The sequence below is a fragment of the Xiphias gladius genome, chromosome 24 (assembly GCF_016859285.1).
Source record: "Xiphias gladius isolate SHS-SW01 ecotype Sanya breed wild chromosome 24, ASM1685928v1, whole genome shotgun sequence".
NCBI classification, from domain to species: Eukaryota; Metazoa; Chordata; class Actinopteri; order Istiophoriformes; family Xiphiidae; genus Xiphias; species Xiphias gladius.
In genome coordinates this window covers 23,336,883-23,362,528 of record NC_053423.1, presented here as the reverse complement: position 1 = coordinate 23,362,528, position 25,646 = coordinate 23,336,883, and the positions used below count along the sequence as shown (strand labels likewise).

General features: G+C 46.0%; 1 protein-coding gene across 2 annotated transcripts; it reads right to left on the bottom strand.

The window, feature by feature from the left end:
* Positions 1-794: 794 nt before the first annotated feature.
* Positions 795-12,845, bottom strand: cacng8a (calcium channel, voltage-dependent, gamma subunit 8a). 2 transcript variants are annotated; one of them, XM_040122040.1, is made up of 5 exons: positions 12,815-12,845; positions 8,605-8,856; positions 5,303-5,386; positions 1,996-2,136; positions 795-1,633 (listed from the first exon to the last, which is right to left on the bottom strand). In XM_040122040.1, exons 1-5 carry the CDS (start codon positions 12,843-12,845, stop codon positions 795-797), a joined length of 1,347 nt encoding a protein of 448 aa, XP_039977974.1. The 2 variants fall into 2 exon arrangements, with proteins under 2 accessions (XP_039977974.1, XP_039977975.1); XM_040122041.1 differs by having other exon boundaries at positions 8,605-8,832.
* Positions 12,846-25,646: the final 12,801 nt, after the last annotated feature.

The following is a 25,646-nucleotide window of genomic DNA, read 5'->3' as shown; positions in this document are numbered from 1 at the left end:
CGTCTCTGGCTTTCTGTTCCTTTTAATTCAGAAATGTAACAGAATGTGGCTTATGCCATCTGGCCACTTTTAAAAAAAAACGTTTTATGGTGCTGTGGTGTAAAAAAAAGAACGGTGTGGTTTATAATAGCTGGTTTGCAGGTAAGAAGATGCTTCAATGTCTAAATTCTAACTGGATCTGTCTTGTGACTAACAAATCACCAAATCAAAGCTTCCTGTTTTTATCTATTTATTTATTTTTTGAAGACAAGTTGAAGACTTGAGAACTCGTAGCAGCTGAAAAAAAAAAAAATCAAGACGGGGAAACTAAATAACTAGTGAGATCCCCTGCCTCCCCAGCAAGGCACTTAACCCCCAACTGCTGCACCGGGAGACTGGTTTCACTGGGCAGCTCCCAGTTGTGCCTGTGTGTGACTCTGTCTAACATGTGAAACTGACGAGAAGGAAAACGGAAGATTACCCGAAGCCTCCATTGCTCCATTGCTGTACAATTGACAATCAAGCTTTCGGAGTAAAAGTCATGACCGTTTTAAGGGAGGTGCCGTGAACTTGCAGATAATGTCGGATATTTTATGACTGTTTATGATATTGGTAAGTAATTATGGCAGCTCTACCTCAGGCTCAAGAACAGAAACGTTACCATTGAGGTGTCACCCACACATTTTCAGCCTTACTCTTCCTCACTCTCAACTCAGATATCTCTAACATCTGTATAAATTCAATATCATCTCGCTTCTTATATTTTAAGGCGCGCCCTCCCTGTGCCCTCTCTCCCTCCTCTCTGAGGTTTACTTTTAAACTGGCGTAGTTTTCCTGTTAAGTGTATCTGAGTTGCTATCCCTGTCCCTTTTGGCTGTCAGGCGGTCCAGGGTTCCAACGTTGCCCCTGTCCCTCTCCATGGTGGCTGTGGATATCTGGGCCGGCTGGGCCGGTGTGGCGGCTGACGTGGAGCTATTCAGCGGTGCTGCGTTCTGGGCTACAGCTGCCGCTGCTGCCAAGTTGGACTTGGAGTGAGATGGGAGAGTACCGCTGCTTATCACGGCTCCTCCTCCTCCACCGCCTCCGCTGGAATCTTTCGGAAAGTAGTTGTGGAGCTGGTAGAGCGTGGCACGGTCCACCGTGCCGTAGAGAGGTGGGGCGCCGCCTCCGAGACTGCCCAGCTTGGAGTCCCTTGACAGGGTGTACATAGAGATGTCGCCGCCTCCGCCGCTTCCACCGCCGCTGGTGTGGTGCGGGTTGGGCAGGGTGGCCACAGAGAATGGCGGGGCAGAGGGCGGCAGGCTGAAGGTTTTGGAGGTGCCGATGGGCGAGGTCTCCTGCGAGTGTGGCGGGTCAGTGGAGCGAGAGCTGGAGCGAGAGCGCCGCCTGAAGCGGTAGCTGGGCAGCCTTAGCATGGCGTGCGTGGTGCTCTTAAAGAGGTCGGTGCGGGAGCGGCAGCGCAGCTCCTTGTTCTTCTCAATGTAGATGTTGACGGCGAGGACACCTACCATCTCGGCCAGGATGAAGGACAGGCCGCCGAAGTAGAAGGACCAGCCGTAAGAGTAGTGCCACTTCTTGTCCTCGTCCTTCTTGGGGGAAATGTCACTCAGTGCTGCTGAGATGTACACGATCACTCCGATGATATTGCTGAGGCCTGAGGAAACACACAAGACTTCTAAATGCTCCTCTGAGACAAATTAATCTGCGGCTTCATTAAACTGTTTTGCAGGGAAGGATACGGGAACCGTTTCCTTTCGGTTACACAGCAATTAGACAGGCACAAATTGAAAAGCCATCTGCATATCAAACATCACAACAGCTCTTGCGAAACAGCAGATCTACATGCTATTTCAGGTCTACCAAGGCTAAAACCGAAAACAGATAGAACATTTTGAGTTTGTGTTTTGATCAAATCCAAACCCACATTTGCTCTTAATGGTAAGAATACCCTGGAGAAATTTTTTTCTCAAAACTGTGAGCGGAAGGACAGACGTCTCTGCCCAGCGGTTGTCTTACCTGCAGCTACGAAGAGAATTCCTCCACCTAGTATAATGTTCCTTTTGCTCTTGTAGAAGCTGCTAGAAGCAACACACACGCCACCCAGCAGGAGCAGTATGGCACTGAGGATTGGGAAGATGCTGGAGGCTCGCACCACACCTGCCGGTGACAACATCCAGCAAAGATACATCATTCTTTTGGCTGCAATGTGATTGTTTCTCAACCTTTTGTGGACTTTGTTGTGTCTGATAAGTACGACTCATTCTGTGCTCTGAGTTTTTTTTTTTTTTTTTTTTTGAGGTTCAACACTATTTGATGGTGCAAAGTCAACAGCCTCGTGACACTCCTGGGAGAAGAAAGTGTTACCAAGACTTGCTATGGCTGACACTACGACTTGGCTCTGGTGCAGCAGCTATCTATTTATATGGATTCTCTACATAATATTTAGTACATAATGTCTTTTGTGGCTCTGGAGGAGCTTTGTTAAAATAAAAGGAAATCAGTCAAATAATATACCCCGAGTACAGCTCGGAGACAACACATTTTTAACAGAAAGGTACAAACTGGTATGGAGTTCTGAAGATGTTGGGGTTTATCGGGTTAGCAGGGTCCAACGAAAGTACCCCACTGAGTTGCATTATGGGAAGCGTTTTCCAAGACTACTTGGTTTTGACCATTTAGAAAAAAAAATTCTCCTATACCACTTGAAAGTACAATACTAAATTACTTGGCTACACTTTAAACGATGTTTGAGTCTATGTAGGATACAGCCAACGGTCGTCCCTACTCTCTGATACATCCCATAGGAGCATAACAGTGGCCGGCATACTGGACCTTCGTCGTCACAGTAACCATATGCTAACGGTTTGGTTAGGTGTAGGCACAAAAACTACAAGGTCAGGTTTAGGAAAAGATCGTGGTTTGGGTTAAATAACTTAACAAGAAACCGACAGTGGTCTCCCGCGTGGAAGTCCCAACCCTTCCCATAAGGTGGACTTTGTCACTCTGAATACTATGTCACCTGATCTTCTCCTCTGCTTCTGTCGTACCTGCTATAGCCGCCAGGGGTCGCCTGACAATAAAACGTACAGTAACTACGGGTGGCAATAAGCTGCTTTCACAGACGACCTCTGGGGTAGTTTTTTTTATTTTTACAGGAGGACAGCCTCGATACAGTAGTAGTATGACATGTGTAAAACAGTCAGCGCCACTACAACAGGCTCCAGGAGGAATTTGCCAAAGTTTATGCCAAGGAAGAGGAGAGGAGGAGAACCTGCCAAAATGGAGGCTGAGCCTTCAGGCCTATGTAATGATCTGTTTTGAAGATCTACAGTCTATTCAAGAATGGAAAACTCAAACAAAATGATCAGTTCTCTGTCAAAGATAACTAGTTAGTTACAGCAGGACCTCCGATACGGCTGCAAAATGTTGCACTGCTTCACCCATAACCCCTCCCTATGCAGACACCTCCAGCTTAAAAGCAGCTGCGATAACATATGGCAGAGAGACATTATAGAAGATTATAACGCCCAAAGGCTCCATCTCAGGCAAGAACACACAGAATAGCAAAGCCTTCAAGTTTTGAAGGTGACTTTTCAAGCTGCATTAGCTTCTGTTTGCCACTGAAGGGAAAAGATAATGCTGTGATAAGCATTTATTCATAGAAGCTTCTGTCAGACATGTCAAACAGTTGCAGCAGACGATTCTCTGAATTTGTTTTTTACTAGAAATGGGACTATGTGGGTGGTGTTCGGCTCTTGAGCACTATTTATTGATTATCTGATAAGTGGCTGATAAGACAAGAATGTTGAGCTGACTTTAAGTAGGCGTTTGCCTACTGGTTTATTTGTTAGCGGTACAGCTGAAATGATTATTCAATTAAAATATTAGGCACTTGACATGGAAATAATCAGCAACTATTTTGATGATTGCTTAATCATTTCATGTTGCCGGCAAAAATAACAAACATATGCTGGTTCTAGCTTCTCAAATGTCAAAATTTGCCACTTTTCCTTGTTATGTATAATTGTTAATTGAATATCTTTGAGTTTGGACTATTGTTTGCTTCACTCGACATTTCAACAAACCAGTTCATCTACTTATACTAATCCAAAAAAAAAAAAAAAACCAACTAAATCGGCAGTTGAATCATCAGGGAAAATGGTTGATAGTTGCATCTTGAAACGATAATTCCACCCTCGCGGTTGTATGCCTCCGCCAACCGGTCAATCTCCGCTTCTGCTCCTGAGTTAAGGGTTTGAATAAGAGTGTTTTTGCAGAACGTAATGATGTCACAGTGAAGTTCACCTTTGACCTTTTGGATCACTACCTCAGCGTATCCTGCTAGACATTTGTGTGAAATTCTTTCATAATCAGCGTACGGATTCTTGAGTTATGGCTAAAAATGGGTTTTGTGGGGTCACAGTGACCTTGACCTTTGACCTCTGACCACCAAATTCTAACGAGTTCATCCTTGAGTCCAAGCGAACGCCTGTGCCAAAATGGAAGCCATTCCCTCGAGGCATTCACGTTAATGGGACGGACGGACGGAAAACGCGAAACGGCCGTTGCGCTGAGACATAACAGTGTTGATGGATTTCAGAGGAATTCGGTGGAAATTTCAAAGATTTCCTGCCTATTGCTCTAAACTCTCAACATTTTCTATTGCTGAAACAAATCGTGAGGATCGTGCAGTATTTGGAGAAGTAGTGGAGCTTACTGGTTCAGTCAGTGTTACACAGCAAAGCAGACGTGAGAATTTGAGACAGCGTCACAGCCTCCTTCACAGAAATAGATACATTTATATAATATACGGATGGAGCATATACTTCTGAAACCAAAAAGGTTCAGGGCCGTTCGAACAGAATCTGCTATCACGATGGAGGCTCAGTCCTGAGCTGAAAATAATCCATTAGTGAAGGCTGTTCGTTCAATCCATCTGCGGAAAAAAAAAAAAAAAAAAAAAAAAGAAAGCTTTCTGTACACCCCCAGACTCCAAACCCCATGCACCTGGGCATTTAGACACACACACACACACACACAAATACACTGTGCAGACACACACACACACACACACACCTCCAGGAACGCTTTGCTTGAATCTGACATCCGTGCATTGATGTCCGCCCACCATCCCCTTCTGTCCTTTCTGTATCCGTGTGTGATGGAGACTGCAGTGTGTGTATGTGCGTTCTCTGTTGAGATGTGTGTGTATGCCAGTGTACACTTATCTAATGCTTCTATGCATGCCTGTGTGCATTTGTCGTTTATTTGTCAATGTGTGTGTGTGTGTGTGTGTGTGTGTGTGTGTGTGTGTGTCACTCACGCAGCAAATACTCTGCAGCATCTTGGTCGTAATCTGCGTCCTCTGGGAAATGATTGATCTGGGAACACACACCTCGCTTCAAGCCTGACAAAAAAAAAAGACAGAGGGGAAGGAGAGGGGAGAGTCAGGAAGACGGTTAAAAAAAAAAGGAGAGATCACAAGGAAGGGAGGAAGATGGGAAGATGGGAAAAAAGACAGGATGGCAGAAATGGTGAAGGGAAGAGGTGGAAACAATGGAAAAGCTGAGGTATACAGTATGATTGAGTGATCGAGGGGAAACTGACAGAAGCAGAGACAAAGATATTAATAGAAAGATGCAGAGGAGGAAGAGACAGAAGAAGTAAACAAGGTAAACGACGGACGGTGAAGACAGACGAATCGAGGATGACCAGACAGAAACAACAGAAAACAAAAAGAGGAGGATGAGAGCGACGGAAGACCCGAGCTCTAAGCGTCTGTAAGGAACTGACTAAACAAAACAAGTCATCGTTGAGTTCATTATGATACGCTGGCATTGTTACCATGAGCCAATGGGACATAAGCCTTTACATTATAATCATCAACATTTCAGTCCAAGTTGATTGGGCGACACTTGCGGTCACTGGTGGTAACAGTGACTGCGGTTTTAGTAATACTGGTCCCAGAGAGCGGGTTGAAATTCCACGTGTTTCGACCACCGGGGGCAGCAAACATGCCTCCGAGAGGAACTGGCGTATCCGCTTACAGCGCAGCCAAACGAACCGTCCCAAAGATACAAAAAAAACGCAAAGGAGGTCAATTGACAGCTTAACTGACCGTTGGTGGGAGACGGCGTTGCAGTCAAACCCAGGCCAGTCCATGTTAGAGTCCGAGGCTTTGACCCCCGCAGCCTGCCTCCTCCCTGACAGGTTTTCGGCGCCATAACATCAAACAAGAGTCATTACTATGTAAAAAGTGTAAGGGCCGTCTTCAGCATTTGAACAAACTAATGCTGTCGCGTTTCCTCACGTTGACAGTCTCATCTAACACTACAGTACATTCCCACCTCTCCCGCCTGTCTAAGACAAGACCGGGTTGCTGTAAGTAAAGTTGGCTTTTCACTCTGAAAGCTTTTACTTCAGAAGAACAGCAACCTGCCCCCGTTTTGTGTCGTAAATCTCAAGAGTAACCGGTTTCTGTGCGCTCAGTTTGTTGTTGACAGCCACTATTTGTTTATCTTGGCAGCTATTTGTGCATCCAATGGACAAAAATTAATATCAAGAGGAAAAGGGGGGTACAATGTCTCTCTTGCAATAAAATAGCGTATCTGAGAGACGGAGAAAAAAGAATGCGAAAGGGACGCTTTGGGCACACACAGTTGTGCAAAGAAACCGAAGTCAGCCAAGAAAAGGAGGAACCCTTTGAAGCTAGAAATCCAACAAATGTCCTGCCATGTCGGATCTGACTGCACACAGCTGGAAACGCAGAGAGAAGGCCGCTGTTCTCCGTGAATGCCTCTAAAATGAACGCGCCAATTTTCGGACGTTGAATGCCAGGCGTCACACGTTTATCTAAAATGCAGGAAACTTAATAATGAACAGCTGTGGAGCTGCAGACCATGTCCTTTGTATGCCTGAGTGTTAATAGTGTATATGTATATTTTTGTGCCCTGTTCTATTAAACCGGTCTGTGGCAGCTGCAGCAAAACAGGAATTCACTACTGTATCAGTCACTGAATGAGTCACCACTCATATCTGAGACTCTGGGGCATTATGATGAGCTTCATGTTGAAGGTAGGGTGTGTGTGAGTGTGTGTGTGTGTGTGTGTGTGTGTGTGTGTGTACTGTATCTGTAAATATTTGTGTTTGTCTGTGCCTGGATTTAAAAGAGCGAGAGCAGCGGGAGAAGAAAAATGACGCAAAGCTTAGATCTCCACATCTTGAAATCCTCTGGTCTGAATTGTGCAACAATACCATGACGCTCTAAAAAAAGTGAACACAAGGGGCCACATTAGCTTGTAGAACATCTCATTATCAGGTCTACAGCATGTCATGATATTATCATAATGCATAGCGGGTGTAGCCAGTACCACAGATGTGGTGTATATGGACTTTAGATGCGCCTGTAGCCAAGGGATTTCTGCGCAGTAGGTTCCAAGGTGCTTTCGGCACCGCTAACCGCGACCGCCGCGTCTGCTGCTCGGCGACACTGGGGTTCTGCGTTTGAACGGGCATCAGCCGGGTGCACCGTGGCCACCGGTGCAGCCCGTACCGTAGGCTCCAGGTTGCTGCTGTCAGCCTGCTTTAATCTCATCGTGTCGTTTAGCAGAGTGGGTTGTAGCTCAAAGTAGATGTACTGTTTAGCATTTTGACGTGATTTATATATTTTACCGATAGATTTATTTAATTAATATCACTAACATTGTTTGCTTTATCAGTTTGGTTTCTCACTGCTAGTGAGGAGGTGTATAATTCAGGGTACTCAGACACGCAGCCCCTGTCTCCTAGAAATTACGTTTATATACAACTAATTTGCAAAGACTGTGTCTCGAAGGAAAGATAATGCCGACCAGATTACATTTCCTATGAGAGCATTGGGGAAATGATGGTAATTAACGTATCTGGCAAGTGACAAAAATGTTGATACTGGATGCATCATATTCACTGACAACATATGTCAACATCCACTTGTGACTACAGCATTATTACATTTTCATGGTTATGTTTTGGCGCTGGCAACACTTGGTAAAGGTTGGGGAAAGACTGTGGTCTGGTTTAATACACGAAAGGTCTTTGTCGTCTTAACTTAACCACAACGAGGGGTCTGTGTTAGATAAATGTAGCACTTCATTCACTGAAAGAAAAAAAACAAAATCGGAACATAATCCGGGCAGCGATGATGTTTGCCAGCACAACGTGAATGGGAAAACGATCAATAAATGGAATTTCCTGGAGACAGGGTTGAGACACGGGTGAAATTAGGTCCTGCATTGTTTTCCTTGGTGTGGTTCTCATGGTTGTCATGGTCACAAGGCTGGAAAAGTTCGACCCGGCATCAAGTAATGATCAATAAATCAGACAAATAAACAGAAGTAAGCAATGTATCATTCTGCTAGTGTTGTGTGTGTGTGTTTGTGTGTGTGTGTGAGTGATTGTGTTTGCGGGTAAAGAGGACACCTATTTATGTCCGTTCCGATTACAGTGATAAGCACACCGACCTCGACAAGACCCTGCAATGACCAGCGAGCACGCACACGGAGCTCGCACAGACGTTCAACCCCCAGCGCATCCAGAGGTTTCCACAGCCTCAAACACACACACATGCGCGCATGCAACCAGCCGTACCTTCCAGGCAGCAGATCCTCCAGAGGCCGGAGTGGGTGAGCGCCCCGGGGTCTTTCTTGTCCTTGTTGTTGGAGTCCTCCTGGGACGAGTTGGCCGTGCTGTTGCAGATGAAGGCCCGGGCGTACAGCCAGTAGTCTGTACCAATAGCCACCGTCATCAGGGCAAAGGCCGCGAACGCCCCCATGGTGGTCAGCAGCACCTGAATGCCCCGCTCGCACCACACCATCGCTGGGCGGGGAAGGAAACTAATATCTGACAAATAAACGGACGCCAGAATCATTTATCGTCAGCAGACAACTCATGACAAACTCTGCCAAGTAACAGTGGGTGACTAGAAATAGAATCATCCCTTAATGAGGCAAGGTTTGTACTGTTTTCTTCCTTTATGGTCTGTAGATTTATCTTTATCTTCATCCTACGAAGTCCCTGAGAATTCGGTGGCGCATGGACTTTTTCCTCAAACTCTGAGAAAGCCGTTAAATACACACACTGTACTGTATATGATCTTTATTGACCTTTACTGATGAGCAGCAGGAGTTGCCTCAGCACTGCCAGAGTCTTTATCCTCCCGTACAATTCCCTGTTTTAGTCTGTAACTATGGATGTACAGCCAACACTTACAACGATTACACTACAGTCAAAGTCTGAATTTGATGATTAGGAAGCAAGAGCTGCAGTTGTGAGGAACACCATTTAATACAATCTTTGATTGGATAAACTGGCCCTTTATTTTTTTGTTGACATCAAATAAGCAACCGGAGAGAGGGAGCTTTGCTGACCCCAGCATTATGTGTAAGATCTCTGTGCGTTTGACACAGTTATACCCGAACTGCGCAGTACGTTCGCCGCGGCATATTTCGTGTCACCTAGGGGCGAACGTCCCTGCTCAATGGCACTGCGGTGGCAGGGAAAGGACACCCTTTCACTTTAATGTCAGTCTGAGGCGTCTACTGCGATGAGTGATCTTCTGGTCACAAGCCTGATTCTTTACCCTGTGTAAGAGGTTATGGTCACCCTACGCTCACATTTATTGTGTCTGTCTACAGTTCACTGCTTGGTATTCAAACTTTTGCTAACATAGCCAAAATATCCGTTTGAACATTCAGGCTAATGTGAACCTAATAGACTCTTGTTTAAATCATTCATTGCTATAACAGGGTGTAGGTTAAAAATGCCCTGGAAGGTTGAGCACCCATGATATTAAAAATGAGAAGCTAAAAAAAACCCCACATGAAACCACTTTTGCATCCCCTCCTGCGCGCAATTTATGCAATGAACTGTCAAATATTTATGCATTAATAGAACTACTGTCCCCCACGGGCCCCCGTAGGTGACTGGTGAGAGCTGCTTATGGGGTTAGAGTCTTTCCATTGCATTCTGGGTGAGGACACTGGAGCGGTTTTTAATCAAAAAAAACAACGTACACAGCCCGGAGCAGTAAAGAAATGTTGGCAGCACACAGCCGGCAGAAGAGGAAGAAAAAAAAAAAAAAACGCTGACCCCACTGCATCAACAAAAATATACAACAACCGATATCATATAACACTGAGCTGTGCAGGCTGGAAGATGGACTGCTGGGAGACAGCAAAGGAAAATGCTCCTGTCCATCAGTGTTTTATCCCCCAAAATGTGGTGAGGAAAATTAAAATTTAAAGTTTGAAAATGCATCATTTCATATATTTCATCAGCGGATTGTTTTCGGCAGGTAGAGACATTTAAATTCTGACCTTGCTGTCAAAACTGGGATTTCAGAGAGATTCACATGAAGAGGCGTTAATCAACACAACTTGCAGGTATGGAAAGGAACTGTCTTTAGAGGTCAATGACAAGATCAATAAAGGCAACCTGCAGGGGAGCAAGAAAAAGGGACAGAGGTTTCTCTACACAATAATAAAAATGGGGGGGTAGAAGAGACAAGAGCAATGGAAAAAGGGAAGAGACAAGAAGAGAGGAGAGGAGAGGAAACAGGAGAGAAGAGACATAAATCGGAGCTGAGAGGGGAACAGTGAGAACGGCGACGAGGAAAAACTGGGATACAACACATCTGTTGTGCTTCAGGAAACACAGTTGAAACATCCAAGGAGCTTCTACGTGGATTTCCACTGAACCATTTAGTTGCTCAGCAAGATGTCAACCTTTTGGACAGAAACGATGGACAAATGCTGGCACGAAAGCTCCTTTGGCGGTCTGGAAAGCCTCGGCCGGGACTCCTGCTCACGCGATCACAAACCGGAGGTCGGAGTAAACAGTCCATCGCACGCAAAGACCATCAATCCCAGTGTGCGCCTTGAAAGTTTGTGGCTGATTCGAGGGGTCGGCCGGGTGTTTCCATGGCAACGCATATCCAAAAATAACAGAGACCAACGGTAGTCTGACCCTGAAAGTGACCTGCCAGTTGGAATATGCATAAGGTCGGTCCCAAAGAGACCGCAGGAAAGGCGTCGCTGCTCTGGGTGGTAAAGTAGCACGGCTCAGAGGGCGGCTGTTCCATGAACAGCTGTACGCCAGGAGGCGTCTCTTTTTACAGAAAGTCTTTGCTTCTTAATCCATTCGAATGCATTCGCTGCAACACGTCTGAGCTACTGTTTCATCTTGAATTTGTGTTGTAACGACCTGTAGCCATCACTGATTTTTCTCTCGTTTTAACTTTTTGTGTAAGTTGATTGGGAGCTCTACTTCTCACTTGCAGAATCTGGATTTCTGCTTGCATATTTTCTTTTTTTCCTTTTTTTTTTGGGGGGGGGGGGTCATTTTGTGAAAAGAGGCGCGCTGAACCTAAATGCCGAGATCCAGAGCCACAGTGTTGCTTGAATCCACTGTGTCTGTTGAAAGGATTCAGCGCCCAGGTTGAATAAAGAAACATCAGCGCAGCATTGGAACTGACAGCGAATGCCTTTGGTTTAACAGAGTAACGGCATGAACGAGATGGTGAGAGAAGACATCAGTAGCAGTGAAACGTTCACTTCTCACGTGCGTTAGTCTCAGACTGTTAAACTGTTTACATCTGTAACAACCTGCCATCCTCAGAACACTCTGAATGGCACTAAACTCTATACAAATAACTTGGCTTGACACTTCTATCCACATTTTTCAAAATAAAACTTTTTTCCAGGCTGTTTCATAGTAGAAACCCGTCCCATGAGCAGCACATTGACACGGCAACATGGCGGCAACAGGCCTCTTCCATGTTCACCCTAGATCGGTTTCCACAAAGCTTTCCTTTTACCGGCGGTCTTTGGCTTTTCGTGCTTTAAAAGAAGCTGTAACACGGATGCTTCGACACTGATGTGCCTAAAATTTTCGGAGCTTTTTACAAAGACGGCCACAGATGGACGCGGTGAATGGTTTCCAAATACCGATTCAAACCCAGGTCAGTTAAACGGCAGATTTACGCTTGTCCAATTTTTACCGGAAGCCGAACTTGTAATAAATGGCACAACTGTGAGGAGAAGCTTCAGGATGCAGCCAGAGCCGATTCAGGCCCTACTGCTGATTTAATATAAGAATTTCTGACGTTTAAAAGCACAACTGTGTTGCATCCGGTGTAGACAGCAAGAGGTCACGCAGCCCCACGTCTCCTAGCCGTACTTGGTCCTGACTGGCTAGTCTCCCCAAAGAATTGATGGGATTCAACCAACTGGTGGCAGCTTTCTATATTTGAAAAAAAAAAAATAAAATAAATAAATCTATTGTCCAGAGCCACGGTGCATGTGAAGAACTGACGTTCCGCGTGTCAGGCAGATCCCTTAAGTACTGCGATTCACTAAATTCATTTTTTGCACCAATGTTCCCTGGATCTCCTGAACTCCTCATATGTCAACACTCCCTCCAGTCATCTCTGATCTAAATAAGAACAAACATTTAGCTTTGTTACACAAATGCCAGCGCAGATTAATCAAAGCCACTTGCCCTCTGAATCCAGACCTCTGTGCACATCTGCACTCCAGTTCGTGTGTGTGTGTGTGTGTGTGTGTCTGTGTGTATGGGTGGTTTCCTGCATGATTGTGTTCGTTCGTTGCCCGTGTGTGTGTTTGAATGTTTAAGCTTTAATGTACATGTATGTACGTGCCACGAATGTGAATACATGTGTGTGTATGCCTACGCAAATCCACATGTACATCTGCTTGTTGTTTGTGTATACAAGAACACATCCACATCTGCGTCTCTGTGTGTGTGTGTGTGTGTGTGTGTGTGTGTGTTGGTGTGTTACCTGGGGGCATGTTTCTGCCTTTTGCCTCCATCTCCTCTCCCTCCCGCTGCTGCTGTTCTTCTTCGTCGGTGAAGAGCGCTCCGTAGCCCCGGTCCGAGCTGCCTCCATCCACCGTTTATCCTTTGCTTTCTCACCCCTTACCCTTCCCTCGCTCTTCTGCCTCTCCCTCTCTTCTTATCCCTTCTTCCTCTTCCTCCTCCTCCTCCTCTTCTTCTACTTCTCCCTCTCTTTACCTTGAGCACTCCTTCTCTCCTTTTCAACGAGCAGGGGATACTTCACTTGGCGTCCTCTCCTCTCATCGAATTGTCACGGCAGTCATCTTAGCTACTGAGAGAAGGAAGAAAGATGCGGAGGGGGGGGGGTAAAGAGCAGATGAGAGAGTGAGAGGAAAGAGAGGGAGAGTAGCAGAGGACAAGGTGAAGATGAGGGAGAGAAAGAGTGAGAGAAGGAGATGAGAAGAGGAGATAGAGTTGGGGGGGTGGATTCGATTAACGAACGTGACATGAGTCTTGAAACCAGGGGATGCTCCTGTACAGACGCATCTCCCGTACAAACATGTTTTCTACGTGAGGGTGACGATACGTCGTTGACAAAGCAAAGCAAAAAAACAACAACTAACAAACAAACAAACATCCGAAACCTGATGCCAACGGCAAAAAAAACGAGCCCCCTGTCGAACAAGAGAAGCTGGTTTTGCCTCCACACACACAGAGAGGGAGAGAGAGGGAGAGAGAGGGAGAGAGAGGGAGAGAGAGAGAGAGAGAGAGAGAGAGAGAGAGAGAGAGAGAGAGAGAGAGAGAGAGAGAGATAAAGCAATAGAAAAGAACAGGCGATGCGAGAGAGCGTGCTCTATTCCATTGCCATGGCAACAGTGAATTCCAAAGTCTATGGTGGAGCCATCGAGTGTGTATGTGTGTGTGTGTGTGTGTGTGTGTGTGTGTGTGTTGAGGGAGTAGAGGGGTGGATGTAACAGCTGAGAGGATTTTGCTGAGATTTAAAAAAAAAAAAAAAAAAAAAAGTGTTTGACTTCCATCAGTTTGCAGATGAGCCTGGATGTCGTACACGACGACTGCAAACACGCACACACACCCGCATGTCCACGCACTAGATACACACGGTTGCATATAGTACATGAGGAATGAACATTCACATGAGAGATGACAGACCTGTGAGTCATTATCGCTGTGGTCACAGTGTCTCGGCACATTTCACCCGTCCAACTTTCTTCCCGTTGGTGCGATGGCTTAATCGCAGGCATTCAGCGCCGCTTCATGCTTCGAAATGCACAATGCAGATTTCAAAAAGCTGAAAGATCCGGAGCGAGTAGGAATCTGTTGCGTTGCCCAAAGGCATTTCAGCAGAGCGCCTGCTTTCTGGCTGGAACTCACTTCCTACATTTCAACAAGCGGAGTCTTCCTGAAGAGAAAATCCCCGTCAGCACTGACACAGGGTCAGGTTTTGCTGGGGTTTTTTTTTTTTTTTTTTTTTTTAAATTCTACATGCTGTTGCTAAAACTGCAGGACATCCAAAATCCACACGGGAGGCATCAGCAGCAACACAGCGAGGGATCCTGAGCTGTTTTACATCAGCAGTACATCTAGAGGCGCTTCTGACCACAAACCCCCATTTGGAGTCTCCAGAGAAAAACAACAGCGTCAGACCTTTCAAACGCCGAGATGTGAAATTTGTTTCATGTTTCACTGACAAAAGGAATCTAGCAGATCTGTGACTTACGACTGTTGTCTGTTGGGCGCAAAGGCAGAACCGGAGAAATGATTTTACACGGCTACAAACCTTCATTAAGATGAAGTTTGCGTGGCCCAATGGGTTGACGGGGTGTGTAACTTTGACTAACTGTGCCATGTCCTATGGACAGTCAGCACACAGTTACCTTTAGCCGTAACCACAAGTCTTAGCCTAACCCTATCCGAATGTATCTATTGAAATTAAAAAATAAAAATCCTCTCTTTATGATAACCACGTGGTTGTTGGACCAAAAGCCTGACCGAACCACGACCCTAGTGCCGTTTGTAACAGCAGAGGTATGGCAAGCAAGGCTGCCTCGCTGATATGGCGTCAGGTCACAAGATGATAATACGTGTTTCTTTGGAATCAGTCAAACAGTGTATTTTGTTGTTTAGTTTGCAGGACTTGTTGCCCATTGGCAGACCGACTTTTTCCCCCCAAAAGCGGCTCTGTACCAGAAGCCGTCACGGTTCCGAAATTTCGTGCGCGGTACAAAACAGATCTGTGGAAAACCTACCCCCAATGCATAGATTAAAACCAGTTCAAAACAGAGCTGAGGAAAATTAGACAAATTTACCTGATCAGAGCTAATAAGCCACATGGGTATTAGACGAATTGACACACATACCAAAGAATGGGGACACAGTGGACCCGTGAAGACCTCTAGCCTGTATTGTTGGCGGAGGATGAACAAGAAGAAAGGTGTAACACCTGGATACATTTTCTCCCAGTGCAGCTGTCTCTCGTTTGATGAAATATTAACGCACAAGAATCAGCTTTTCACTGTCAATGAAGATCGTTCAAAAACATGGACACACTTTGACCTGGTAAACAGAGGAAAATCACCAACGAAGGACTTTACAACCAGACAACGACTTTAACCTTTAATTTCTCTCCCGTTTCTGTAAAAACATCCCGGTTGATTGGTCTAAATGACAAACTGGGAGTTGCGACAGGAAAGATTGTCCCAGCTCATCTACACGAGGCCATGCAGGTCCTGCTGCTGTTTCGTTGTCACTAACAGGAACTGTTCTCAGCGAGCAGAAAGTCACGTATCAGACTTGCAGGCAGACGTTGGAGCTCTTCTGTGGCAGCGAGCGGGCGAGGAATCTACCCGGAGAACACTGCATGCCCTGACCCCGGCTGAAAGTCTTCAACGCGAAAAGACCAAAGTCAACGTCGCCTTGAATTTAAACTTTCAAAGTGGCCAGAGTGTGAAGTTTGCTCATGTAGCATGTAAAATAAAAAAAAATATCCTTTGTTAGGGACCAACAGACGGATCTATCTGACTAGAAGCTGCATTCTCTGGGAAATGACCATCTAGTGTTCATTAGAGGACCCGCGGCTGAAAACAGTTCAGTATTGCAGTCAGCATTGGTCTGATTGCTGCTTTTTTGGGACCCCCCTGAAAGCCCCGCAGGACCTCTGGGAGGCCCTGTAATCAGCAGCAAGAAACAAAACAGAAAGCAGGAACTCAGACATTGTTATTTTGTGCTCAAAACCCCTAAAATAAACCGTGCCATTCAGACCTGACTGTGCAGATTGTGAGTGAGGCTCCTCTCCCGCAGCGCGCCACGGAAACAAACGCATGCTGTAAGGGCTCGCCGGCGGCAGCGCAAACACACAATGCGGAAGAGGACGGAAGTTCAAGGGCAAATCAGCCACGCTCTGCATCATGGACGCAGCGGCGGTGCGAATCCTGCCATGAATTCAGAGCACCAGCAGGACACGGACGTGGTCCGGGAGCTGGTCGGAGCGCTGATGGTCGCGATCACAACAGCGGTGGGGAGCCGACCGGGTCCACAGAGGCCTGATGGGATGGAGGGTCCTGTGTTTGATGCGTGAAAAGGTACACTTGTATACATGTTAGAATTCTGTCAGACATACAGTACCACACTAAAAAACCATAAAGACTTTCTGTTTGCCTGGCGTACCCTTAAAGGGTCTATATGTGAGTCTTCTCTGCCGCCGAACTTGGTTTCTTGCCTTGAGCGGGTGGTGGTGGTGACGGTCGCTCGCCAAGAGCTTCAGCCGTCGCTGCGTTTTACAAGACAAGAGGTTAGAATACGCCCCCCCGAGGGCAGACTGGACGCTACGGTGACTCACGACCCAAAAGTGATGGGAGGGGCCGGCGCTAGCTGGTTAGCATGCTAACTTTCGGTAGAGGGAAAGAAGTGACAGAGATGGAAGCAAAACGAGACTCAACACTGGCGCTGCCTTCCTCCGCTGGAGAAGGCGCCTGGCGAGCAAAGGGATGAAGTTCGATGCTGACCTCACAACGTTTCCTCTAGACTGGGGAGTAAAACAGCTGTTGATGCTAACGTCGGCTATGTAGCGATAGCAAAAAAACTCACATAGAGCACCTTTAAAACTACATGACACAGCAGAGCAGTGACCCATCTTCCCTTTGGATAAAGTCAAGTCACACTTTGCTAAAGGTCTGCGTGAGAATTAAAGTAGAAGGGATGTTGAGAGAGACGAGTTAAAAACTTTTAGTTATTAGTTCTTCAATCAAAGATCCCGATATTGTTCACAGTCTCCAGCTGGAACCAAAGTGAAACTCAATAAGCGGGGACCAGGATCCGTTTGCCTCCTCCAGTGATCTTCAGTAGTCGGACGGAGAAATCTAAATCCAGACTCCCGCACATAGTACACCACAGACTGGTCTAAGACGGAGGACAGCAACAGAAGAAACGAAAAGTAATCCCCCAGGTTCATGGTGTGACAATCTCATCTGCTATAATTAATACCGATTAAACATTTCCTGGGGGGGGGTCACTGTATAGGCTCTTAATCATCTACGCATGGAGGGTCTGTGGTAACAGGTTCACGGTGCCCAGATGTTGATGTGTTTGTCTCCTGTTCATCCTTGCGGCCACTGAACAGTCTCGCTACGACACCGTACCCTTGAATTTCTCACCTGTCTCTCTCTCTCTCCTTCTCTCCGGACCGGCTGTCGTACCTCCCCAGAGGAGCAGCCTTCGCACGGATCCTCTTCCCTCCTCCCGACGATCTGCGCCTCTGCTCGACCGAAGCAGTTTCCAAGTCCGCGCAAGTAAACACGACGGTGGTTTCGCCTTAGCGGTGCGATGCGTACGTGCGCGGGCGCCGCGCTCCTCCGCCGCTCTAAGCACGCGTGCGCCGGCCGGGCCGATGCGTTGGCGGTTCGATAACTGGATCGATCAGTTATAAGCCCGCCTTCGCGAGGGCGACTTTTGCGGCCCGTGCCGATGCGGGTGGCGGCGAGGAGCGCGATTGGAGAGAGAGAGAGAGGGGTGGAAGAGGACTGGACGTATGTGCTTTGTGTGTGTGTGTGCATGTGTGTGTGTGTGTGTGTGTGTGTGTGTGTGTGTGTGGAGGGCAGCTCCAGTAGAACCTCTGCTGTTGCTTTTGTTGATGGCATCGCCGGCTGAACCTGTTCGTGACGCGCTGGAGTTTTCTCTTGAAAGTCCGCCGCGGCTCTCGGGAGCCCGGTCGCTCCGTCCCGCAGGCTCCAGCGCGGTGTCTGCACCCGTGGAGATGTGACGCGGAGGGAACAGGTGCCGTGTTGTTGGCCGCTGGCCGGTCTGCGACCGGACCCTCCCGATGTCCACAGACAGAAAGTCCCACGATCTGACAAGCCCGAGTGTCCGAGGTCTAAATGTGGAAAACCAGGTCAAACCAGAAACACAACAGCAGGGTCGCTGCTGTACATTCTGGGGGGGCCCCTGAGAAACAGCTCACCTGGGGCCCCAAAAGAAATGGCTGTAGTCTCGGTTATGTTTCAGCCTCAATCTGCTCCGGATCCTGAATCATTCAGGTTCGGACCACCACCACTATCTCCTGCACATACAGCACCTCTCGCCAGTTCAGCAGGTGAAACAAAAACTGCCCTCAGCCCTGCGATGCCAGAGATCTCACCGTGCCCCGTTGCTGCTGCTAAAGTTCTGGCGTCATGGAAATATCTTAATATCGAAACATCTATCTGACTGTGGTTTTTGCAGTATTTGCATTTGGTAACTCTTTTAGTTTAGTTTACACACAATACATCCACCAAAAAAAAGAAGTTCATCTTGAGTTTATTCACTCAAGCCGAACTTTTCAGTGCAGCTCCCACTTGCTGCAGAAGTTTACTTTGAAGAACCTTTTTTTCCCCCTCTACAAACGTTGAACCTTTAGCAAATGAAAGGTCTCACATGGGGAAGTACGAGGAAAAAAAAAAAACGTGGCCGTATGTTTTGGGGAAAGAAAACACTGGGAAGAACGGCTCTTTAGACCAACCACGCTGGTGCTGAAGATGCGGGGCTGGGTTCAGTTTTGTGTGTCCTCTTGACAATCAGCATATGGATTAAGCACAGCGGGGTGCAACCCAAGAGTAGGAGAGAGTGTGTGTCTGCGGGGGGTCGATGATCTCTGAGCGACGGCTGGAGGAGGTGCTGGGATTTTGGCCTCTCAAAAGAGGAAAAGAACGAACAAACAAAACACTTTGGGGGCATTTTCTGTCACAAACTTCATTTGGGTTCAGGATATTTCAAACTAATCCGTGTCTGAAATTAGAGAGATTTTCTTTTCCCGGCCTGCAGTCATCTCATTCTCTCTGTTATGACACCAAATGAAATGAATGCTGGTAAATTCTGGTTTCGTCCTGACACTAAAGTCAACATGGTGAACATCTTATCGTTAACCAAATAATACAGCATTAAATATATCAACGTTGTAGTGACTTCAATGTTAAATATAAAGATTCTAGTAATAATATTAAACGTCATCTTAAACCATTGATAGTGTTGTGATGATGGAAATCCTGAGTTCATCTAGAGGATCGAGACTGTGGCAGATTCAGGGTTTTTTTTTAAGGGCCTGGTATCAGCTGATCCAGTTCTGATTCTTTCTTTGTTTCAAGAACAGCAGCTTTACAAAAAAAAAAAAAAAAAAAGTCTCATTGCATATTGACATTGTGTAGGTACAAATAAAAATAGATATGGGATCGGACTCAGCAGATACTAAACACTGAAAGATCAGGATTAGTTGCAGCATACCATGACAAATATGAATGTCCTGGTGGGGTGCTCACTGTTACGATGCTCCCCCTCTGTGTCTGTTGCCTTGCGGCAAAGAAGACGGGAGAAAGGAGGGAGACGAGGAAAGCTGAAAGGAAGGAGAGCAGAATGAGTGTGGAACCGGGAACAGACAGGTAGAACAAGACACCCTTCACAGGTTTAATAAGGAACAGTGAGGGAGCTAAACTACCACGGACAGCCGATATGGATCAGAAGGCTGCCGGGGGGAGGGGGGAGTTGAGATCTGTGTGTGTGTGTGTGGTGAGTATTCATCTAGCGGTGCTAAAAATCAAAGTGATCGCACCGAGCAAAAGGCGAAGGAACAAAGGTAAAAACGTTAGTTTTCAAAGCAAAAGGGGATCATTGCGAGTGATAACTGAATATAACAGTGAAATGCCCCCTTCTGCCTCCCTGCAACTGTACCAGCAGGTTCAAGTAAGACACGCAACCAATGGTGCCACATTCAGACCTCTGTCCTCTCCCGTCTCAGTTCTCCTCTTCTTTTAAAAATATTTTGCAGATTCATAGTGAAGCGAAATATGACACAAACCAAGCACAACACTACACTACAGCAAAACGTTATTTTCAAATCCTAGTTTTATCCCTGAATGTCACCGTTTCAAACAAAACTTATACAGCAACAGGGAGTCAAATGGACCTAAATGCAGTTAGTGTGGTAACAGCTCTCAAGGGTTGGTGATAACCGGTCTACCTCCACTCATCATGTGTCACCACCAGCATGCTCATCCTGATAGCGGGGACTCGCCGCCACGATCATATCAACAGAACACTCTACATGTCGCAGGTTAGCTCTGATGGCCACGCTTGGTGGGGTTTCGTGCCCCTGCACACCTGATTCCTACGGGCTCACCGCCCCCTACAATCCGCTCCCCACCCGCTGAGCTGCCCCAATCGGCTCAACTTTGCGCAGCAGCCACGTGTGTCGTTCGAGCCACTGTAAATAATGGGCCTAAACTGGGTCAGACCAGCTGCCCACGACGGGATCTGTCTCCTCAAGATGCTTGGAACGTCCTCCTCCGATCAGGATCAGGATCAGGAGGGTCTGCTCCCATGGCTGAGACAGACAGCATTACGTCATTCTCACTCCCAGGCAACATCATGTTGGAGAGGAGCTTACCTGCAAACTTAATAATTATCATCTGAAATCACAAAGGGGTACCAAGGTTGTCCAAAATAAAAACCGGACCGGTGAATTTTAGCAACAGCTCTGTTCGCTCCTAAAACCCACGGTGCGCCCGCACAGGTGTGCTCAGTTATTCGAGCTGCTTAGACTCTTCATCAGGGACGTCCAGGCGTGAAAGCAACAGACTTGACTGGCACCTCTCACCTTGGGCAGGACTAGTGATTCTTCTGACCCGAGCTTCTCTGCAGCAAAGACTTGAAAAGAGGTCGAATTAGCTTCAGTGAAAACAGCTGCAACACCTTTCATCATAAACACATCATTTTTATTCCCTTTCCCGCCACAAATGCATTGTGTGTCAGGCAGAGAAAGACTCTGAATACGTTTACTACCTTTTAAAAGACATTTGCAAAGACTCATTTGTGAATATGTTGTTGATATGAATTCAAGACTTCTTATCTTTCCTCTGTGGTTCCGGGACCTTCACGTTCGTTTTCCTGATGTCCAGCGTCGCACGGCAAACCTGCTAACGGTAATTCCCTTATTTCCCCCACTCAAACGTTTGCCTCCCCAACCAACACCTGGAGAAACAGGCATCAAACAGCATGGCCGCCCACCCCCATGTCACGTGATACGCCGTGTCCGTCACCTCCGGTAGCGATCACCGTTCTCCGACGCTCAAATGATTTGGCCCGTTGTGTAACAGAAATCATAATTATCCAGCATCACTCAATATTCCACAAACATACAACCTCAAGCAAATGTGTTATGCAAAGGCTGACTCATACTTTAATAATGCAAAAATAATGCATTTTATTTTAAGGCTTGCAATTGTTACATAAGTGCTGGTATCAGCTTATGCAAATATGTTTTTAACTAATGACAATTTGTGACTCATTTTGCGACGTATTGTTTTTTTTGTCCCTGCCACATTAAAAAAACCCTTCCATGTCCTCCCAAGTTAAGTCGACCAACTGATAATGCAATGCAAAAATATTCAAAACGAATCACCGCCAAACTAATATCAAATGCTCAGTTTCAGTTTGCCGAACTTACTGCAGGACACTCTCGGCGCCGCAACGGAGCAAACCGAGTAATTAGCGGGTGAAAATTAAAACAAATTGAAAACGGTGCTTGAACATCTCTGATGGAGAGCAGCTCTGTGACCCTGATGCATTTCTCTAAGTGCTTAAGCCATGTAGTGAATGCAGATTTACTAAATGAATCGATTTAATCACACTTAATCAAGAGAAAATTAATTTAATAGGTCAAAAGTACCTTATGTCTCCCACAATGCATTCTGTAAAACATGCTGTGTAAACGTGAATCCTAAATATGAACATTTAGAGGCTTAAATCAGCAGCGTTTAGGCTTTTGTTTAAATGAGGTACTGATATACCATCTGAAAAAATGCTGCTGCTCCTTTGTAGAAATATAACTCAAATAAATGAAGTATATTGTGTGAGAAAAAGAAAAGTCAGGAGCCAAACGACTTGGCCGGCAAAATGAAAACTATTTTATTTTTCTTCCCAAACATTAATGAATAGCATTTTGTAACAGGCGATCTTAAATTGATCAAAGCACAGCAGTGCTAAGCGCTAATCTTCACTTGTGCACGAATTTGTTTTCTAACTGCTGCTGTAATTCCCACGAGTGTGGTAATGAGCAAAAATGATTGAAAAAAAATGAAAACAAATACTAGAGTGGTACCAGGCAAGCTTTATTGTTTTAAACTTAACACACACACACTGCTGCAGATAAAAACCTCACGCCTGCAAACTGCACGTTTCCAGGAACGAGGAAAACAAACTGGCGGCTCCTGACAGGCGCGGAGTCTGTCAAATGCCGTGCGACTCAAAACAAAGATGACCATGTAAACTTTAAAATTTTTCTCCACTTTTTATAATGTAAACACATCGGGTGCGGGTATACCGCATACAGTGTGTACAGTGTGAATATTTACACCCAAATCACAGTTTGAAGAAACGTCTGCGCTGAACAAAGTAAAGGTTTCAAAAAGCGGTTCGCTGCATCAGAGCTCTACTCCTCCGCTGTGATGTCTGTCGGTTCAGAAAACCTAAAAAAAACAAAACTTCCTCAGAAGTCAGCTACATGAATATATCTGCGTGTGTCTCCGGCGGTCGTGTGTTTTCTCACTGCACAGCATGAAGGCTCAGCTTTGGCAATTAAAATAAACGTCCCAAAAACACCAGCGAAAAGCTCTCACACTCAACCGCTAAATGATTTTCTATTGGATTCTCACGCAGCAAATGTTCATAAACGATGCTAACGCCGCAGTTAATTTGCTACACTGATTTTTGTTACCACAGGTCGTAAGCATAACATTTTTCCCCGCGGGTCTAAAAATGGCTACAAACGATGCCCTACGCCCGGCACCAGCGTTAACGCGCTAAAAAACAAGCAATCTTTAAGTTGGTCGCTTCAAGTCACTGTGCAACATTAGAGCTTCAAGGGGAGTCGAACTGAAAAACCTGTGCTGCTGACAAAGTTTTCCCTTTGTGTGTATAAAAACAAATGTAATCTATGTGCACAAAAGTGTGTAGACGCCCCTGCATCTTTGATCTGACGCTGTCGTCCATCGTTTAGCCATTGGCCCCTCAGTTCCAGTTTGGCCCCTTGCACAAATCGGATCCATTAAAGAACTGGTTTTCCCAGTTTGGTGTGGAGGGACTTGACTAGCGAGCGCATAGCCCGGACCACCTGACCGGCTCACACCCACGCATTTTGGAAAGAACCGCAATGAACTGCGACGGCGACTGCGAGCCCGGGCCTTAGCTGGCGTTCAGACAGAATACAGCCCCCCGTTTTCACGACAGCGCAAGGGGCTGCGTCGGTGGAGGGTGTGCTGCTTCGAGCTCTGGGGAGACGCGAGATGCGATCGAGGGGGTTCCAGCTTCAGCAACAGATTGGTGAGTTTGAAGGTTTATCTGACTCCTAAGCACTGCACAGTGCTTTGTAACACTCTGTCACGGGAGATCACATCTCTGGAAAATGATCGCAATGGAAATTATTTTGTCCTCCGTCGCAACCATCGTGAGGGGAAGAGTAGAAATACTCAGTCCGCGTTACAAAGTAATCTATCCTTGACTGACCACCACAGTGTTTTGCCAGACGCCGCCGCGCTGCATTTTGGCAAAAGTTGGGCCAGGGTCTCCTTTTTTTCCCCAGACGACGCTGCGTTTTGTCGCTGGATGCGTTGGCATCCCTGCCACTCAACTGGACTGGCCTGATTAAAATGATTCGGGAGCTTTTTTGTTCGTGCAGGACTAGCGTCGGCCCTGTCACCCAACATTACCGCTGAACCCCACTAATGCACTTGTGGTCGAACGGGAGCAAATCCCCGCAGCCACGTTGTGTAATATTGTATAAGTCTTCACAAAAGGCTGGGAGGTGTTAACGCAGCATTTTTATGTCCACGGTTTGGGAGCGACATGCTCAACAGTAACACACACATACTTTTGTATTCATGCAGATAAAAAACAAAATAAGACATAATGGGTCTTTAACACGACCTATTGTGTTATCATTGGAACTCTGACCAGTTTGGATTTTTTTTGTCAGGACTACAACACATCTGTTAAACTGTCTGGATGCAAAAAAAGGTTAAAAAAGAGAAAAAGAAAGTGCAAAAATGCAGATGTAGAATCTTAATTCAGTGAGCGGTAGCTAAGCTAATTACATGAATAATAGATTAAAGCAGGAGGTAAATTGGAATGCGAGGCCATCCGTTAAAGTGCACTCAGGTTTTTCAGTTTGCTCCCCATTTAAGCTTGTGTTCATCAAAGTGCCATGTCTCTACCTCCATCTTTTCTTCATAGAAACCCTCTATTCCTTATATAAAACCAGGACCAGCTAGACTCCATTTCAAATCCGTCAATTCAGGAAGCACAACCTCATTCAACTGGGCGACAACAAACTTTACACTCAGGAACTGGGAATTTTTCGTTCCCAATAAACCTCCGAACCGTCAGGAATAGTGTTGAGATGATGGAGGTTGGTATGAAAAATATTTCCACCGACATTCTACCGGAGTAGAGTTTTATTTTCTGAATTGAATGGATTCAAATGGAATGCAATCAGAACCTGGCTTTCAGAGGTTCTCATGTCTTCATGTATGAATATGTACACACCTAAGAAATCTAAATACACAGTTCCATGGCAACAGCGCCATGAGTCCAAGGCATCCATTTCGATTGTACCATGGGTGGTCGCCGGGGTAACCGACAGTCCCGGTTCAGTCGGGTTATAGAAACTTCCTGAAACTCCCACAGAGGCTCTCCACCTGTGCTCGGTGTTTTAAAAATTCGCTCAGTTTTGTCCCCGGTTTCAAAGGTTCAACATTCATTCCCAAAGCTTCGCCCTCAAAGATACAAACAGTTTAGAAAATTCAATAGCTAAAACACCTAAAACTAACTGTAATATTTACACCCCATGACAGACGTACAGGAATAGGTTTTCCTTCCTTTTGTTTCAGCAAGAATGTGGGAGAGAGGGAGGAAGAGTAACTTCTGTACAGTTGGAGTATAAATCTCTATATGCATATACAGTTTACCTGTGGGTGTGTACATACTAGTTACGGTTGTAGGTAATGGTACATGGGCAAAAGTTGTAAGCAATACTGACAATTCGTTATATAGTCATTCTTTATCGTGGTGGCCTTTTTTTTAACGTTTCTTGCGAAACGCAGATTTCCATGAACAAGGTTGGGAGGTGATGCAACACGCCATTGTTTACAGCACTAGAATCAGGAAATAAACGTGGCAGTTGACGGTATAATCATTGTTCCCCATTAAACTATCGGAGCCTACACTTGAAGAGTGTTGAGTAGCGCCGGCCAACGTGATCTGGAAATAAAATATAGACTATTCGTGATTTCATGTGGATA